Source organism: Patiria miniata, unplaced genomic scaffold, assembly GCF_015706575.1.
Source record: "Patiria miniata isolate m_02_andy unplaced genomic scaffold, ASM1570657v1 HiC_scaffold_25, whole genome shotgun sequence".
NCBI lineage: Eukaryota > Metazoa > Echinodermata > Asteroidea > Valvatida > Asterinidae > Patiria > Patiria miniata.
The window spans coordinates 10267377-10287847 of NW_024037064.1; the positions used below are offsets into that span (position 1 = coordinate 10267377).

At 42.4% G+C, this 20471-nt stretch overlaps 1 protein-coding gene across 2 annotated transcripts; it reads left to right on the forward strand.

Annotated features, from left to right (window-relative positions):
• Positions 1-1479: 1479 nt before the first annotated feature.
• Positions 1480-19300, forward strand: LOC119732799 (cell surface glycoprotein 1-like). Of its 2 annotated transcripts, none has more exons than XM_038206402.1 (3): positions 1480-1661; positions 15384-15449; positions 18248-19300. In XM_038206402.1, exon 3 carries the CDS (start codon positions 18313-18315, stop codon positions 19075-19077), a length of 765 nt encoding a protein of 254 aa, XP_038062330.1. In that variant the 5' UTR covers positions 1480-1661; positions 15384-15449; positions 18248-18312; the 3' UTR covers positions 19078-19300. The 2 variants fall into 2 exon arrangements, with proteins under 2 accessions (XP_038062330.1, XP_038062331.1); XM_038206403.1 differs by lacking the exon at positions 1480-1661 and adding an exon at positions 10252-10520.
• Positions 19301-20471: the final 1171 nt, after the last annotated feature.

Consider the following 20471-nt stretch of genomic DNA (forward strand, 5'->3'; position numbering starts at 1 on the left):
TCAGATTTGTGGCTCTGGAGGATTTTTTTTAAAAGGGAAATAAAGTCCGAAATTATAAAATGGTCTGAATCCCATCTTGTGAATACAAGGTTACAACGATAATTTTGGCATGGAGCCAGACTAAAATTTGTCACCGGAAAATGTTTAAGTACAAACCAGTAACTGCGCATGTTCAGTGCATATCCGGCAAACTAACGTTTACTAAAGGTTTGCCGTCTCCGGCAAAATATACACTGCCAAAAAATTAATATTTTTTTAAATTTGTTACTTAGCCAATCTGCATCAGGCTTTCATTCTGTCTGGCTTGCACGCGTGTTGTGAGAAGTACAACATGCACGTTGTCTCTGATTGCAAAAATAAAAGATAGGAAAGTCACATTTTCCTTTGAAAGTGCGTTTCAAAAATTACAACATACATGAGTTAGTATGAAGAAAAAAGACTGGCCTGCAAAAGTCACTTTGGTAGACCTACTGAACAGTCATGTAAAAGTCATTTTTGAACGGAATTTGTAAAAAATAGAGGTGTCCTGAAGGTAACGATAACCCAAGTCTCAGTACACAATGTACATGTAAGCCCCATCGGTGTTACAACTGTGCGTGTGCACATCACATGACAACAATGGTCTGTGGATAAACAAAGCAGAAAGACTTCCATACCCCACCTGGACATCACTTGACACCCTGTGCAAAAAAAAATATCCTATGAGACTCGGGTCTGAAAAATTGCAAATGTGGCCAATTTACTGGACTACCTCCGTAAATAAAGCCCACACTTGGAACATGTACCCCCAGTAAATGCTTCCATATTTCCCCGGCAAAATTGGACTTTTTAGGACATGACATTATCAGAAAAACTAGTGATGTCCATACATACATGTACAATATAATTCTTTCCTATGGCAAAAAAGAAGATGGAACTTTTGTTGGCACAAAAGTTGCAGCATAGACATCATGATCAATACAAAACATCTTAAACCATGGTGCACAAAGCAACATTTTGCATCTACTTCAAAACAAGAACACTTTCTTTGATTGTGTTGGTACCCCGCTATGATTTTGCATGCGTGTGGCGAACTGTCCATCCACAGACCCTAATCGTTGTCATGTGATGTGCGCACATGTAGTTGTACGAAGGACATTTACGATGCTGTAACGATAGCGATTGCCGCAACAGTAGCCCCAGCATTGTTTTTAACATTTGGACATGATCTGGCGATAGTACTTACATGGCATTTCAAATAATTAACAACCAACCATTTGCCAACAAAAACATCAGATTTCACTGTCAAAACGGCCACAGAATTACGACTTATGACACCTGAGATACAATTACAGATTTATGATTTGAAGATCAAGATATTAAGCTTTACTTACAATCTTGATGTAAAGTGAAATTTACCGTTTATCGGTGAGGGCTCTGTTGTGGATACCGTGCGGACGCCATTTTCAAAATTTTCCTCCTTTCACAAATTTCAGGAAACTATGGCGACAGACGTCCAACATGACCTGATGAAGCAGGCACAGTGCTTTTGGTCAATGCTGGATGAGCTTGCAGAGACCGATGAAGATGCATGCAGGAAGTTCATGGCCACAAAACTCCAAAGAGGACAGCAAGAATTGACACCGGCCAAGCCATGGATGTGTGTCAAGACCCGTATCAAGGTAGGTTCAATTAGGCCCCAATATGTGTGGGTTTATGCCATAAACTTTCTGGTGTAAATCGAGGACACACGTGCAACATCATCGATGAATTGAGGACAGGAACCAAAATCGAGGACGACCTCAATTAGAAAACGTGTACAAAACCAGTGAGAGCTGTTCCAAAAAAGTTAGGGGAATAAACAAAGGAAAAGGGAAGAGGAACAATAGAAAATCCTTGATTTACACCATAAACACCAAAAAGTTCAGTGTTCTTTCAGGAAAATGAAAAAAAATCACCTGTATTTAATAATTGTTTTTGTTAAATTACTGAAAGAACGCACACCTCTTTTGTGATCCATGGACAGAACTTTAAAACGGTGGTTGTGTTTGAAATTCTGTTTCTTGAAAAGTACATGAGTGATTTGAATGATTCTTCTACTAAGGCCAAAAAAAAAGTCTCCGGTTTCTGGTATGGAGCTTGTCCAAAAAGTGGTGCGGCGACGCGGCTTTTTTTTTTTTTTTTTACCTGACTTTTTTGCTTCAAATGTCGGCTGGTGACTGCAAATGGTGCCCGACTAAACTTAGTGCAAATATATGGGAGTCCAGAGAGGCCTCATAAAGCTTATTCTCGATCATAACCCCATCTAAAAACACGTTGAAATTGCGCAGCAACAGAATTCCAGTCAAACCAGTGAGTTTGGCGGTTTTGAGGCATCATCTTTCATTGAAAAAAACTTTTTAATTTTGCCGACGCGCATGGCTACGGCGACGCGCGTGCATACCAGAAACCGGAGACTTTTTTTTTTTGGCCTAAAAGAAAGTTTATGAATTGGGCTGTCATATCCTAGATTTTTAAAGTGCTACATGCAAAACCTCACTAAAACAATAGTCCCGACATTTGGGTTTCTTTTTATTTTACTCACCCTGTATGGAAAATCATTTGAACAATGATAAAATCATGATACAAGTATAGCCCAGAAAACAAAAAAGGGGTGGGGGGGGGAATGAGGTGTCTGTAAAGGGTTGCCTAACCTGGGGGACTTCCACAAGTTCAAAGAAACCTCCATTTACCTACATGTAGGCCTACATGTTGGTAAGAAAACCTTTGACGTTTGCATAATTACATGTATTATCAACAACCATAATCTCGTATATTTTGGGGATTCCTTTGAAGTTGTTCTAGTCTCCCATGTAAGACAAGGCTTCTCCTAATTTTTAGCCCAATTTACGGACACATCTTGTTTGTTCCCATTTTTGGGTGTTTTCTGAGCTACATGTAAATATAATGATGTTATCATTGTTACTACACGGACTTTTGTCAGTGTACCAGAGTGATGAGAACTCTCAGGATGTCATGATCAAGTCTGAAAGTGATGATGATGCATCAAGTTCAGTAAGAAATAGAACTTTATAATTCAAGTTCATGAATGCTTGAATGATAATGATTCTACATGATCCTACATAGATGTTGGTTTCTTCTACATACATGACATGGATAAGTTTTTTTCTGAAGGCCAGGCAAAGTAATTTATTGCTAGAGATCGTCAATTGCTAGAGATTGCCTTCACAATAATAAAAAAGCCATTTGCTCTCTGGGCCGAAAACCCCAGGCACTTTGCCCAGATCTGGTGACCTGCTAATCCACTGGGTGAAAACAACTCCACAGTAGCGACCACAAAAAAGAAAACAGGGCGTACATACGGGGGATGACCTTAGTTTCCCTGAAGTTTTGTTCCCCTTTGTTCCTATTGAAATCTCAAAGTCCATAGTGTTTCCCTTATGGGGCAGATAGATTTCTACAGACTCCCTTATAGGTCTATTGTTCTATTGTGTTTATCTGCCCCATGTGCATGAACTTCAACACGCACACACACGGCACACACACACACACTTGTTAAGTCAAAATGGCGGTGATTTTTGTTTTCATCCACTGTTAGATATAGTCGTTACTCAGTGACTGGAAGTGATATCATGAAAAGATCACCTCGTTGATCACCTTCAGTCTATTGTACTTTTACTAATGGATTGCTTGAACCTGAAAATGCTGGTTTAGTCTTTGAAATCAAGATCGTGCCAGATATTGAAAATCACAATTTTATAGCGGCCTTTTTTTTAAAATCCAAAATGGCCGCCATACATGGTTTGGGGAAAATGTAAACATGGCTAGGTACTGGTACATACAGGCCTTCAACTCAGTTTCCAAAAATGTGTACTTTTGCTAATCCCTACAAAATTTGAAGGAAATTACATTTGGACCTTTTGCAATGAATGCCGCTCATATTTCCGTGCAATGCAAAATAACATGTTGTCATGGTACATGTAGTAGGAAATGCAAAAGCCAACTGTTAACACTATCTGGCTATTGAAAATATATGTTGCAACTCCCGATGACCAAACTTGAAAGAAAGCACATGCATTCATTTTAAACTGTGGCTGCAAAAATGAAGACCAGACAGTTTGGTGTGGGATGTGGGCAACTGAAGTGGTCTTCATCACCTGTGATGGACAATGGACAAACACATATGGAGGGTTCGTTCTTATTCCTCCATGAATAGGTGAACACACACATGATGCTGGGAACATACATGTAAGTTGAGAATGCATGACCATGGAATGACCACGATGACCCACTGAAAACAAGGCTTGGTCAACATTCTTGTGATGTCCCCTATGGACTTATGGACTTGGCAAACAGTGAGTATACAAATAGGTCACATGTCACAGTGAATAATTTATAATTTTCCCCTATTAACCCACCTAAGGGGAAACAAATTTGCGGGCCGTGCGCAATTTTCTCAAACGACATCTGCATATGGTGTACTGTATGTCGTTTTGGATAAAAAAAAAAACATGAGAAGAAAATATAAAATTAGAAAACAAAAAATGAATTCGAACGTAATGAAAATCAGACTTTATTTGCCTTTTAAAAAAAAACCTCCAAAACCTCAGATTTAGAAGAAAAAAAATGGGTACAAAATGGTGTCACGGACCCACAACGCAAGGAATCCGGCCACGTGGTTCAAAATCACGACCCTACCACAAGAGCTATCGCACTGCTCGCAAATCTTCAAAAAAAATTAAATATATACCTGCGTACGTATCATAAAAGTATCGTAGAGGGTGCTAAACAACCATAGTGGATAAAGTTTAGGAAAAGAAATTTCACGGGCCGTGCAAGAATTCTGAGAGCTCTCTACATGAGCTTTGACTGTCAGGCTGTATACGTGGGGGAATTTTATAAATGGGTAGCAGAAAAACTGTGACTGATGCTATACACGATGGTATTTTGTCTTGAATTGGATTAGGAACTTATCCCATGGCTACCCTGGAAATGTTTCACCCTATTTCTTTACGGAAACAACACAATAGACTGTTTAAGTTGCAGTTTTGAGGCTTCATGCCGTTTGGCATGCACGCTTTTTGCAAGAGTGTCCAGGAATAATTTGAAGTGTCTTGTTTGTTTACTTTCGTCTGGCTGGGTCAAAGTATGATTTTTAGGGGTTTGTTTGTTATGTGTGTTTATCTTCGGTTTCAATATTTTGTAAACACTGCCCTTTTCCATTCAAATGTTCCTTTTTCATCAGCGTTTAACTCCCCCCCCCCCCCCAAAAAAAATATTTGTAAAAAGTGCCCTTCTGTTTTGAAGAAGTGCCCTTTTCTGCACAAGTGCCCTGTTTGTCAAGGAAGTTGTGCCTTGTGTATAATCTTTGGTTTTGAACAGCGCCCCATCGTCAGATAGCACCAGCCCTCCCCCCCCCCCCCCCCCCGCCTTTATTTAATTTTACGTAGGCAAAAAAAAATGTGTCTTCATTTCAGCACATTAATTATCATAAATGAAGCGTGCTGTTGTTTTTACAATGCAATTCAAAATGTTCCGAATTGCAATGGGATGATATCTTAGGCTGTATTTTAATTGTTGTTCTGACTCTTTTTTTTTTCTCATTCGGCGTCGGAACTTTGTCAAGTTAAATTTTCTTTTTCAAAGACTGCATGTAATGGTTTCTGGATTAAAACTCAAGTACTGTGTTTTGTAAGTACTATATCCCTGACGCAGGAATGTGGTGGTGGCGTGATGTAGCATTGCAGAATAGGAACCTTTGACCCTGTTAATCAAGCCTTTCATGTATACACCATCAACTTGAACCTAAAACAAAACCAAGTCACGTAATTGTTGACTGATGCAACATTCAAGGAGTGAGGGAATGCGCCGTCCAACTGGAGACCTGGGCCCCTGGGTATCACACAACTGGCTGAGGGAATGCGCCGTCCAATCAGAGACCTGGGCCCATGGGTATCACACAACTGGCTGGTGATAACCATCATTATTCAACGATGACCTAAAAATATTCGTCAGTTTTTCATTGGTGAATATACAGTGCATATGTACACAAAGAGCTAATATAATATTCAAATTTTGATACTCAAAGCCGTCATATATAAGATTTTGCATGCGAGGGTTTCATCAGATTGAGGACGTGGCATTCAGCCTTTGCATGCCTTCATTTATGAAGTCTTCTCGCCAACATTGAGTTGTACTATAACATTGATTTGTACTGGGAGTTTTGCGTACTTTAGAGTGTAGCCCTCCATTTTGCTCAAGAAGGTAAGAGTTGTAAATTGCTTTAATTATGCAAGTACATGAATGTCTATCAATACCCTGATTGCAAACTGTGAGGAAGACATTCCATATGGTACAAGTTCAAAATCATGTAACTGACAAACCACGTTACTTTTGAATTTCTGATCCAAGAAATGAAAATATTGTGGTTCATTAGTTACACGATTCTGAACTTGTATTTGAAACGTCTTCTTCGCAGTGTGGGGCATCAGGGTGACCGTAGATATTCACGTAGGCCCCTACTCGTGTATTAAATAACCAGAGAGAATGGGTGGTACCCTATTCCCCCTCAACAGCAAAGCTGGAATCTGTACGGGCAGCAGGAATGTAACCCTATGCATTACGGCAGAGTATTCAATGTTTTTTTTTTCCACTAGGATAGGCATGAGTAAACCTTGTGTGCATTCATGAAGGGAATAAATAGGTGCTTGGTCTGTTTTAAACAATATGGTTAAGACTGGTTTGGAGTATGGACAAAAATTGCAGTATACAATAATACACTGTTTGGATATTACTACTGAACTATTGAAATACAATTACACCATTGTTCAATGTGCCTGGTTTTGGGCGGAGTGTCATTTTCCCCATAAGAGATGTCTCTCTGTATGTAACAAACTATGCAGTATTGAAACGATATCCAACCCCCCCCCCCCCCCCCACCCCTCACAAAAAAAATCATGCTTCACAAAATAAAAATCTGTTACTTCTAGGGTGGAGGCAACCAGCCAATCTTATGGAAAATATTGTCAGAAATCAGTTGAAGCAATTTTCTGAGTTGGAAAAAATGGAGTAGCCCTCAAATTTTCACGCAGACGTTCCTATTCATGCTCATTATGGAGAACAATTGTCCGATGTGTTCAAAGTGTGGATTCGTAATTCCAAATCCACACTTTACTAAAGATTCGTCGTTCCGAACCCACACTTTGTGACCAGTGTAAGAGATTCATAGATCCCAATCCACACTTTTAACAATAGTGTGACGTCATAGCAACGGTTTAAGCTATCATAACAACAGAACCCAGGATTGAATCCGTAGAGTTATACATGTACATCTGCATAGAAATAATTTGGGCCTATAAAATTTGGCATGATGTTGGCCTAATAATAGTTTAAGGTCATAAATAAAGAGTGTGTGTAGTGAGGGGGCAGGGCATCACTGCACAGTGCATTTGTCCTATTTCTTTCAATTTGGTTCAAAGATTAAATCTTGAAGTACTTTGTTTATTTCTGTAGTGTATTTAATCTGGGCGTCTTTCGATTTTGAAGAAAAAAACTGACACATTACACTGACACACAAAATGACATATAATGACACTCTACAAAGAATATACAATCAATGACCCAAATTGTCAGGGTGTGTGATTTCTGTGTGAAATCTGTGTGATTTCCTGTAGTTTACTCAAAAATTTTGAGCTGGCGAGACTGAGAGGTACGAGTCACAGAGTTACGAGTCACAGAGGTACGAGTCACAGAGGCACGTTGCGAGTGGCTACGTGGGGGGGGGGGGGGGGGTAGATAAATTGGTCATGGCTAGGCTCTGACTAATGGTCACATGCTTGCCTTACATGGACTAGTAACTTATCAAACAACTGCCCTGGAATTGGTCCATTTTATTTCTTAAAGAGAAGATAAAAATGATATTTTTATCAACAGACCCTTTAAGTTGGCTTCCTGCAAGGAATTAAGTGTAATTACTCAGGCACGTATCTAGGTGGGGGGGGGGGGGAAACACCCCAGCTCTGTCCCCCCCCCCCAAAAAAAAATATTATCATACAAATTCCAAAAATTAAAGTTCAACTTGTCGCTAAAATGGCAACTTAAACCCCCTCGGAGGGAGGGAGGGTTTATCTCTAAACCAGAACATGAACCTTGCAGAATAGGAACCTTTGACCCTGTTAATCAAGCCTTTCATGTATACACCATCAACTTGAACCTAAAACAAAACCAAGTCACGTAATTGTTGACTGACGCAACATCAAGGGAGTGAGGGAATGCGCCGTCCAATCAGAGACCTGGGCCCCTGGGTATCACGCAACTGGCTGGTGATAACCATCCTTATTCAACGATGACCTAAAAATATTCGTCATTTTTTCATTGGTGAATATAGAGTGCATATGTAGACAAAGAGCTTATATAATATTCAAATTTTGATACCCAAAGCCGTCATATAAGATTTTGCATGCGAGGGTTTCATCAGAATGACGACGTGGCATTCAGCCTTTGCACATGTTGCATGCCTTCATTTATGAAGTCTGCTCGCAAACATTGAGTTGTACTATAAAATTGATTTGTACTGGGAGTTTTGCGTACTTTAGAGTGTAGCCCTCCATTCTGCTCAAGAAGGTAAGAGTTGTAAATTGCTTTAATGATGCAATTACATGAATGTCTATCAATACCCTGATTGCAAACTGTGAGGAAGACATTCCATATGGTACAAGTTCAAAATCATGTATGCACTAACTGACAAACCACAGTTGAATTTCTGATCGAAGAAATGAAAATATCGTAGTTCATTAGTTACACGATTCTGAACAAGTTTGTATTTGAAACGTCTTCTTCACAGTGTGGCATCAGGGTGACAGTAGACATTCACGTAGGCCCCCTACTTGTGTATTAGATAACCAGAGAGACTTTGGTGGTACCCTTTTGTTCCCCCTCAACGGCAAAGCAGGAATCTGTATGGGCAGCAAGAATATAACCCTATGCATTACTGCAGAGTATTCAATGGTTTTGTATCATAGGCATAAGTAAACCTTGTGTGCATTATAGGGAATAAATAGGTGCTTGGCCGGTTTTAAACACTGTGTTTAAGACTGGTTTGGAGTATGGACAAAAATTGCAGTTTACAATAATACATTGTTTGGATATTACTATCGAAGTCTTTTTTTGTGGGAGCAGGTTATTACACCATTGTCCAATGTGCCTGGTTTTGGGCGGAGTGTCATTTTCCCGATAAGTAATGTCTCTCTGTATTTTACAAATTATGCAGTATTGAAATGATAACCTACCCACCCCCCCCCCCAACCCCTCACAAAAAAATTCATGCTTTACAAAAAAAAAAGCGTTATTTCTAGGGTGCAGGCAACCAGCGAATCCTATGGGGAAAATTGTTAGAAATCAGTTGAAGCAATATTCTGAGTGGGAAAAAATGGAGTAGCCCTCTAAAATCCTGCAATTGTTTTTGGGTTTTTTTTTTCTTTATTATTTTGCTTACATCCCTACTTTATACTATATGAACATAGGTGTGTCGGAACATAGGTGTGTCGGAACATAGGTGTGTCGGAACATAGGTGTGTCGGAACATAGGTGTGTCGGAACATAGGTGTGTCGGAACATAGGTGTGTCGGAACATAGGTGTGTCGGAACATAGGTGTGTCGGAACATAGGTGTGTCGGAACATAGGTGTGTCGGAACATAGGTGTGTCGGAACATAGGTGTGTCGGAACATACGTGTGTCGGAACATAGGTGTGTCGGAACATAGGTGTGTCGGAACATAGGTGTGTCGGAACATAGGTGTGTCGGAACATAGGTGTGTCGGAACATAGGTGTGTCGGAACATAGGTGTGTAACCAATGGATTACAAACTTGTACTTTGTTGATAGGTACAAATGTACATGCACTATATATCCCTGATGATGTAGGAATCTGGTGGTGGCGTGATGTAGCATTGCAGAATAGGAACCTTTGACCCTGTCAATCAAGCCTTTCATGTATACACCATCAACTTGAACCTAAAACAAACCCAAGTCACGTAATTGGTGAACGATGCAACATCCAGGGAGTGAGTGAATACGCCGTCCAATTGGAGACCTGGGGCCCTGGGTATCTCGCAACTGGCTGAGGGAATGCGCCGTCCAATCAGAGACCTGGGCCCCTGGGTATCCCACAACTGGCTGAGGGAATGCGCCATCCAATCAGAGACCTGGACCCCTGGGTATCACGCGACTGGCTGGTGATAACCATCTTTAATTAACGATGACCTAAACAATTCCATCAGTTTCATTGGTGGATATCGAGTGGGTGCGGCACAAAGAGATCACATGCACATTCAGCATGCACATTTTGATACCCAAAGCCGTCATATATAAGATTTTGTATGCGAGGGTTTCATCAGATTGACGACGTGGCATTCAGCCTTTGCATGCCTTCATTTATGAAGTCTGCTCGCTAACATTGAGTTGTACTATAACATTGATTTGTACTGGGAGTTTTTGCATACTTGAGAGTGTAGCCCTCCATTTTGCTCAAGAACATGAAGAAGGTAAGAGTTGTAAATTGCTTTAATTATGGAAGTACATGAATGTCTATCAATACCCTGATTGCAAACTGTGAGGAAGACATTCCATATGGTACAAGTTCAAGATCATGTAGGCCCTAAGTGACAAACCACGGTTGAATTTCTGATCGAAGAAATGAAAATATCGTAGTTCATTAGTTGCACGATTCTGAACAAGTTTGTATTTGAAACGTCTTCTTCACAGTGTGGCATCAGGGTGACAGTAGACATTCACGTAGGCCCCTACTCGTGTACTAGATAACCAGAGAGACTTTGGTGGTACCCTTTTGTTCCCCCTCAACAGCAAAGCAGGAATCTGTATGGGCAGCAAGAATATAACCCTATGCATTACTGCAGAGTATTCAATGGTTTTGTATCATAGGCATAAGTAAACCTTGTGTGCATTATAGGGAATAAATAGGTGCTTGGCCGGTTTTAAACACTGTGTTTAAGACTGGTTTGGAGTATGGACAAAAATTGCAGTTTACAATAATACATTGTTTGGATATTACTATCGAAGTCTTTTTTTGTGGGAGCAGGTTATTACACCATTGTCCAATGTGCCTGGTTTTGGGCGGAGTGTCATTTTCCCGATAAGTAATGTCTCTCTGTATTTTACAAATTATGCAGTATTGAAATGATAACCTACCCACCCCCCCAACCCCTCACAAAAAAATTCATGCTTTACAAAAAAAAAAGCGTTATTTCTAGGGTGGAGGGAACCAGCGAATCCTATGGGAAAAATTGTCAGAAATCAGTTGAAGCAATATTCTGAGTGGGAAAAAATGGAGTAGCCCTCTAAAATCCTGCAATTGTTTTGGGTTTTTTTTCTTAATTATTTTGCTAACATTCCTACTTTACACTATATGAACATAGGTGTGCCGGAACATAAGTGTGTCTGAACATAGGTGTGTCGGAACATAGGTATGTCGGAACATACATGTACCGGTAGGTGTGTCGGAACATAGGTGTGTCGGAACATAGGTGTGTAACCAATGGATTACAAACTTGTACTTTGATGATAGGTACAAATGTACATGTACTATATATATACATGTGATGTAGGAATCTGGTGGTGGCGTGATGTAGCATTGCAGAATAGGAACCTTTGACCCTGTCAATCAAGCCTTTCATGTATACACCATCAACTTGAACCTAAAACAAACCCAAGTCACATAATTGTTGAACGATGCAACATCCAGGAAGTGAGTGAATGCTCAGTCCAATTGGAGACCTGGGCCCCTGGGTATCACACAACTGGCTGAGGGAATGCGCCGTCCAATCAGAGACCTGGGCCCCTGGGTATCACACAACTGGCTGAGGGAATGCGCCTTCCAATCAGAGACCTGGGCCCCTGGGTATCACACAACTGGCTGAGGGAATGCGCCGTCCAATCAGAGACCTGGGCCCCTGGGTATCACACAACTGACTTAGGGAATGCACCGTCCAATCAGAGACCTGGAACCCTGGGTATCACACGACTGGCTGGTGATAACCATCTTTATTTAACGATGACGTAAACAATTCCATCAGTTTCATTGGTGGATATCGAGTGGGTGCGGCACAAAGAGATCACGTGCACATTCAGCATGCACATTTTGATACCCAAAGCCGTCACATATAAGATTTGGCATGCGAGGGTTTCATCAGATTGACGACGTGGCATTCAGCCTTTGCATGCCTTCATTTATGAAGTCTGCTCGCTAACATTGAGTTCCACTATAACATTGAGTTGTACTGGGAGTTTTTGCATACTTGAGAGTGTATAGCCCTCCATTTTGCTCAAGAACATGAAGAAGGTAAGAGTTGTAAATTGCTTTAATTATGCAAGTACATGAATGTCTATCAATACCCTGATTGTAAACTGTGAGGAAGACATTCCATATGGTACAAGTTCAAGATCATGTAGGCCCTAAGTGACAAACCACGGTTGAATTTCTGATCGAAGAAATGAAAATATCGTAGTTCATTAGTTACACGATTCTGAACAAGTTTGTATTTGAAACGTCTTCTTCGCAGTGTGGCATCAGTGTGACAGTAGACATTCACGTAGGCCCCTACTCGTGTATTAGATAACCAGAGAGACTTTGGTGGTACCCTTTTGTTCCCCCTCAACAGCAAAGCAGGAATCTGTATGGGCAGCAAGAATATAACCCTATGCATTACTGCCGAGTATTCATTGGTTTTGTATCAAAGGCATAAGTAAACCTTGTGTGCATTATAGGGAATAAATAGGTGCTTGGCCGGCTTTAAACACTGTGTTTAAGACTGGTTTGGAGTATGGACAAATATTGCAGTATACAATAATACATTGTTTGGATATTACTATCAAAGTCTTTTTTGTGCGGGGGGGGGGGGGGAGGTTTGAGCAGGTTATTACACCATTGTTCAATGTGCCTGGTTTTGGGCGGAGTGTCATTTTTCCCATAAGAGATGTCTCTCTGTAATTTACAAACTATGCAGTATTGAAACGATAACCAACCCTCCCCAACCCCTCACAAAAAAAATCATGCTTTACACACAAAAAAACCCTTATTTCTAGGGTGGAGGCAACCAGCAAATCTTATGGAAAAAATTGTCAGAAGTCAGTTGAAGCAATTTTCTGAGTGGGAAAAAATGGAGTAGCCCTCTGAAATCCTGCATTTTTTTTGAATTATTTTGCTAAGATCCCTACTTTATACTTCAATCTTTTTTGAAATACAATTACAGTTTTTCTTTCAAAAAGCAAATGAATTTGGTGTTACTTTATCAAGATCTCTTTTGCAGGTTTCAATTTATATTGACAGACAGTTCATTTCCGCAATAAAGTAATCGATGCCCCTACAATGTAGCTTACCAAAGTTTGGGGAAAAGAAACATACATGTGTACATGGACTAACTATAGCTAGTTTTATTAACACAACATCAATTTCTTTTAGTGGAATGGTGTGATTTTGTCTGACTCCATGTTGAAATTTAACTTTCAAAAATAGTTAAATTTTGTAAAACATGGGTTTTGTTTTAACCACCACACAAATTTCCCCCTATTCTGACGTCCTAATTTTCCTGGTTCTCAAATACGTTTAATTTTACAGGCTAGTTGTTAAGCTCAGAGAGACAATTTAAATCTGGCAAAAATAAACTTCAAGAAAGATCAACCAATGGTAATTGTTTTAGGTTTAAGAGAATACACAAGAAAGTGTGGATTCGTAATTTAAGAATTCATGAGGCGCGAAGCGCCGAGTGAGTTCGTAAATTAAGAGCGTATTCTTCGACTTAAACCATTGCGTCAACAGAAGTATTGGAAAGAATGTTGCAACCTGACGCCACTTTTTCTTCATATATATCATCTCAATGAAGCATTTGTTGCAAAAATGATGATAAGACATGAATCTGGGACTGAGAAATGTTTCCAATTTCGTTAGGAAATACTTGAAATGACTTACCATAGACTTTGTTCATAAGCCCAAAAGTGGCATCAGGTTGCAAATTTTTTTTCCTGGCGTGTTTAGCATGTGTATCGCCACACCCGTACAACCAAGTCATTTTGTGTGTATAGGCTCCTTACATCAAAATGGATGGTTCAGACGACGATTTATTTCTGAATAAACGTCCTATTCATGCTCATTATGGAGAACAATTGTCCGACATGTGCACAGTGCGTTTGATTTCGTTCAAAGATAAAATCTTGAAGTACTTTGTTTATTTCTGTAGTGTATTTATTCTGGGCGTCTTTCGATTTTGAAGAAAAAAACTTGACACATTACACACAAAATTACATATAATGACACTCTACAAAGAATATGAAAAAAAACACCCTAGCTCTGTCCAAAAAAAATATTATCATACAAATTCCAAAAATTAATGCAAACCCCCCCCCCCCCTTCTCCCTGCTGTCACACCCCCAAAAAATTTGACGGTATAATGTCCGCCTGTTCAAAATACGGTAGACCATTCTGTAATGTAGTGTTAATAATCGTCGAATTTGAACAGCGCCCCTATTGAAATGTGGTACCAGCCCGCCCCCCCCCCCCCCCCCCCCCCCCCCCAGTATTTTATTTTATGGAGGCCAAGTGTCCGGCGGAAAAAAACCTGTGTACATTTTCAGATTTTTTTGCTGATGACCCCCCCCCCCCGCAAAAATTCCTGGATCTGCCCCTGTTACTGTATGTGAAGAGTGTCAAAGGGGTGGTTTGAAGTGTTCTGTTTGTTTACTTTTTGTCTGGCTGGTTCAAATTAAGTATCATTTTCAGTGATATGATTTATATTTATGTTTGTTGTGGGTGGATACTTGGACCGATATCAGTTCAAATAGTTGACAGAATACAGGCCACCTACAACGGCAGCGAGACAGAGGTTGATAATTACAGACGGTTCAAATGTCATTGCTGAGTGGTGCTTGCTTACATTGCATCAGTGATGTGAATCTCATCACTACACTTACTGTAGGCACTCATTGATGGTATGACAAGATTGGATATTTGCTCATCACTACGTGCATTTGATGGTATTTGTGTCCTCAAAGTCAAAATAAAGAAGTGGGGTAGGGGTGGGGTTGAATCTTTCGATGCTTGGGGTTGGGGAGGTGGGTGTGGCTGTCCAAAGTTCATACATGTATTGGCATGATGAGGGTCCCTTCCAGACAGGTTCTTATGATAAATGTACCATCAGCAAATAATGAGTATGGACATGGAGGCTCTGATACGGAGCATGGGGGTAAATGAGGAGAGGGAAAACATGGGCGGGGCATGCCCCTCCTCCACCCACTGCTGTTCTGGATGATTTTATGCACTAGAATGAAGGTTGCCAAAATGGTGTTTAAGTTCCTTCCCACACAAAGTTAACTGTTATGTCTTTATATCCAAACAGTAATGGACGTGTGAACTCCTTCACTGCCACAGTCAGCTACAGAGTAACGCCTTCCATGGGTTAAAGGTGAGTGAACTAATTGATCTACATGTATTAGACATAATGAAGTCACGCTTTGTTTACATGTGTGCTTTCCTACGGGAGCTTGGTGGCTCTCATGCCCACCTGGCTCTGATAGAAAAGCACACATGTAAACAAAGCGTGACGTCAATAGTTCTATTAATGACTGCAATACTTTCCTTTCTGCTGATAAGGAGTGTTCACCTTATTTAAACCATTGTGACTGAATGATGTGACTTGTAAAATAAACTGGGTCTCCAATTTAAAGTTTAAAGCTCCAACATGCTCAAATAAAAAACTACTTTGGACTTTTATTGTCAAGGTGGCAGGAAGTTTTGCTGGTCACGTAGCAAGAATTGTTTTTGGGGGTGGGGTGCTATATCACTGAAGGGCCAGCTTAGTGTATTGCTTTTAGCTGACTAACCAACTATCCAAACAACTGACAGACTGACCGACTGACCAACTGACAGGACCAACCGATCAAGCGATGACCGACCAACCGACAGGGCGACCAATCGATCCACCGATTGACCGACCAACTGTCTGATGGAGCGACCAACCGATCGACTGACCTACTGACTGACTCCCCGACTCCCCAACCGACGGATGGAGCGACCAACCGATCGACTGACCTACTGACTGACTGACCAACGGAGTGACCAACCAATCGACTGACCTTCTGACTGACAGACCAACGGAGTGACCAACCAATCGACTGACCTACTGACTGACTGACCAATGGAGTGACCAACCGATCAACTGACCTACTGACTGACAGAATGATGGAGTGACCAACCGTTCGACTGACCTACTGACTGACTGACCAACAGAGTGACCAACCAATCAACTGACCTACTGACTGACAGAATGACGGAGTGACCAACCGATAGACTGACCTACTGACTGACTCCCCAACGGAGTGACCAACCAATTGACTGACCTAATGACTGACAGACCGACGGAGTGACCAACCAATAGACTGACCTACTGACTGACTGACCAACGGAGTGACCAACCAATTGACTGACCTACTGACTGACTCCCCAATGGAGTGACCAATCGATCGACTGACCTACTGACTGACTCCCCAACGGAGTGACCAACCAATCGACTGACCTACTGACTGACTGACCGATGGAGTGTCCAACCGATCGACTGACCTACTGACTGACTCCCCGACGGAGTGACAAACCAATCGACTGACCTACTGACTGACGCCCCAATGGAGTGACCAACCGATTGACTGACCTACTGACTGACAGACCGACGGAGTGACCAACCAATCGACTGACCTACTGACTGACAGACCGACGGAGTGACCAACCAATTGACTGACCTACTGACTGACTCCCCGACGGAGTAACAAACCAATCGACTGACCTACTGACTGACGCCCCAACGGAGTGACCAACCAATCGACTGACCTACTGACTGACAGACCGATGGAGTGACCAACCGATCAACTGACCTACTGACTGACTCCCCGACGGAGTGACAAACCAATCGACTGACCTACTGACTGACTCCCCAATGGAGTGACCAACCGATTGACTGACCTACTCCCCGACAGACCGATGGAGTGAACAACCACTTGCCTGACCTACTGACTGACTGACCGACGGAGTGACCAACCAATCGACTGACCTACTGACCGACTGACAGACGGAGTGACCAACCGATCGACTGACCTACTGACTGACTCCCCGACGAAGTGACCAACAGATCCACTGACCTACTGACTGACTTCCAGAGGAAGTGACCAGCCGATCGACTGACCTACTGACTGACTGACCGACAGAGAGATCAACCGATCAACTGACCTACTGACTGATCGACTCCCCAACGGAGTGACCAACCGATCGTCTGTCCTACTGACTGACTGACCGACGGAGTGACCAACTGACCGACTGACCTTCTGACTGACTCCACGATGGAGTGACCAACCGATCAACTGACCTACTGACTGACTGACCGACGGAGTGACCAATCAATCGACTGACCTACTGACTGACTCCCCAACTGATGGAGCTACATGTACCAACCGATCGATTGACCTACTGACTGACTGACCAACTGATGGAGCTACCAACCCATCGACTGACCAGACTGACTGACCAACTGATGGAGCTACCAACCGATCGACTGACCTACTGACTGACTGACCAACTGATGGAGCTACCAACCGATCGACTGACTTTAAGTCAGTCGATCGGTTGGTCGCTCCGTACTGACTGACTGACCGACCGACTGGTAAACTCACTGGCCGACTGACTGACCAACCGACTGAGTCACCAACTGATCGATTGGCCGACCAACCAACCTCCCGACTGATAGAGCAACCAACCCACCGACCAACCAACCAACAGAGCGACCCGACCAACCTACCAACCAATCGACCGCTTGACCGACCGACCAACAGAGCGACCAACTGACCGATGGACTGACTGACCAACCAATCGACCACCCAACTGACCAACCAACAGAGCAACGAACTGATCGACTGAACGACAGATTGACTGACCAACCAACAGACTGACCAACCGACTGACTGACCTATATAGCAGGCATGCAACAATTCCTCAGATCCGCTAATTTTCTTGTGTTTTGCTTCTCGTGAATACCATTACAAATTGCAAAACACTGTACCAAGTCTTGTGGGGTTTGGAAATCCCTGGGGTTTTTTTTAATTCCCAGTTGCATGCCTGATATAATGACCAACCGGTCGACCAACGGACTGATGGACTAATTGACTGACCAACAGCATCCATTTTGTGATTTTACCCGATTGTACTTTGCACACACAGGATTATACCAGGTTGGACTACCGAAGCTGTCTGCAAGTAAACTGTGCCCACATCACCAGCGCTAAATGGCAGAACCACTGGATGAGGGAGCCCAAAGACGAAATGAGACACAAACGCTGCGGACACAAACTAACCCTGGTCCAAGCACAGCACAAGACATTCAGACAACTCCGACCCAACAAGTACCAGCTGGTAATGAACAACCTTCCCAGCAGGAACCAACGCAACAACCACCGCCACAACTACAGCCAAGACCGGGTGAGACACAAACTAACCCTGGTCCAAGCACAGCACCAACCAGTCAGGGAGCTCCGACCCAACAACTACCGGCTGATGGAGTGAGGGATGCTCAACAAACAACTCAGTCTGGCAGCATACAGCCTTCCCAGCAGGAACCAATGCCACAACCACCGTCTCAACTACAGCCAAGACCGGGTGAGACACAAACTAAGCCTGGTCCAAGCACAGCACCAACCAGTCAGGAAGCTCCGACCCAACGACTACCGGCTGATGGAGTGAGGGATGCTCAACAAACAACTCAGTCTGGCAGCATACAGCCTTCCCAGCAGGAACCAACGCAACAACCACCACCGCATATACAGCCAAGACCGGGTGAGACACAAACTAACCCTGGTCCAAGCACAGCACCAACCAGTCAGGGAGCTCCGACCGAACAACCACCGGCTGATGGAGTGAGGGATGCTCAACAAACAACTCAGTCCGGCAGCATACTGCCTTCCCAGCAGGAACCAATGCCACAACCACCGTCTCAACTACAGCCAAGACCAGGTGAGACACAAACATTTGTCTGTAAACCCTGCATGTTATGACTCCCCTGGCCCTGATATCGGTTCCCTGACAGCATCCTTCCCCTCCATCCTTTGCATTGACGCTATTAGGCACAATATACAGAATAGCATGAGTCCCTGAAACAAGGGGGACCGCACTGGTGACCTGCCCCCCTCACCCCATGGTGAATTACTCGGAGCATCCGTACTACACAATACCACAACCAATTAGTAACTAATTAAAACACCGATAAGGTCACACTATTCCAATCCCTCTAACAGTTAACGCTTAAATCCTTCCCACCTAAAAGAAACAAAGATTCACCCCGTTGAAGTTTGGACTGATATTCAACTTCCGGTGCGATTCTGCAAATTTCAAATTGGCACTGAAACCGAGGGCCTCAGTACTGAGAGAAATAAAAAGAAAAGGTCATCAGACCTGGAAAATGCAAATGAGGATCACTCAGAGAGGATACGGCTTTTTGTTAATACAAATTTTCAAATGAATCATGCTTTCTGCCCAGCAACGTTGACGAAAAAGTCGTATCTGGTTTTTTTATCTTTGAATTTTTTACAGCAGATTAGTATATAAAGAAATTCACTAGAGTGAGATTTGAACAGACAACCTCTGAATCACCGTTCCAGTGCTCTATTAACTGACCTATTGAGCCATATTTTGCATTTTTCTGATTGGTGCCTCTTCACAGAACATAATTCACTATACTTACGTATTAGTACTCATCTATTATTGAATACATTAGGAAAGAAAGGCATAAAACCCTGTTTTATGTGACCACTGCCTCAATCCTGCAAAATCCTTCGGCAATCACTGTTAATTTGTTGAGGCAGAGCCAGTGACATCCTGGAGCAGTGCGGAGGATTAGTACCATGGGCGTCGCCAGGATTTTTTCTAGAGGGGGCCAAAAAATTCCTGTATTTCTCAACATATTCCGAATTTCTCAGTTTTAGAAGGGGGCTGGGACATTTTGCCCCCCAATAAAATTCATTAAATGTACACCACTATGACTTCGCGTCTCTTTTTTTTTTCTTCTGTTTTTTTTGTCTTCCTTTTTTTTTTGCTTTTCCAGGTGGGGGGCAAGCGCGCCCCCTTCCCCCCCCCCCCTCGCGACGCCCATGATTAGTACATGTATAATGTAGGCCTAAATATGTGTGGCTGAGCATAAACAACAAAAGGTCCAGTGCATCCTGCAAAATCAGACACACATTTCTGCCATAAAGCCTCAATTTTCTGCAAAATGTTCCATTTTGCCGAGAGGATATGGGGAGGTTAGGCCCTAAAAAGTTTCCAGTTTCTGGTTTGCACGTGCGTCGCTGTAGCCATGCCCGTCAGCAAAATTAACTAGACGGACGTTGTGTTTGTAGGTAAACAAACACCGAGCTGTTCCGGTGTTTTTTCTGTCTTTGAATGAAAAAGA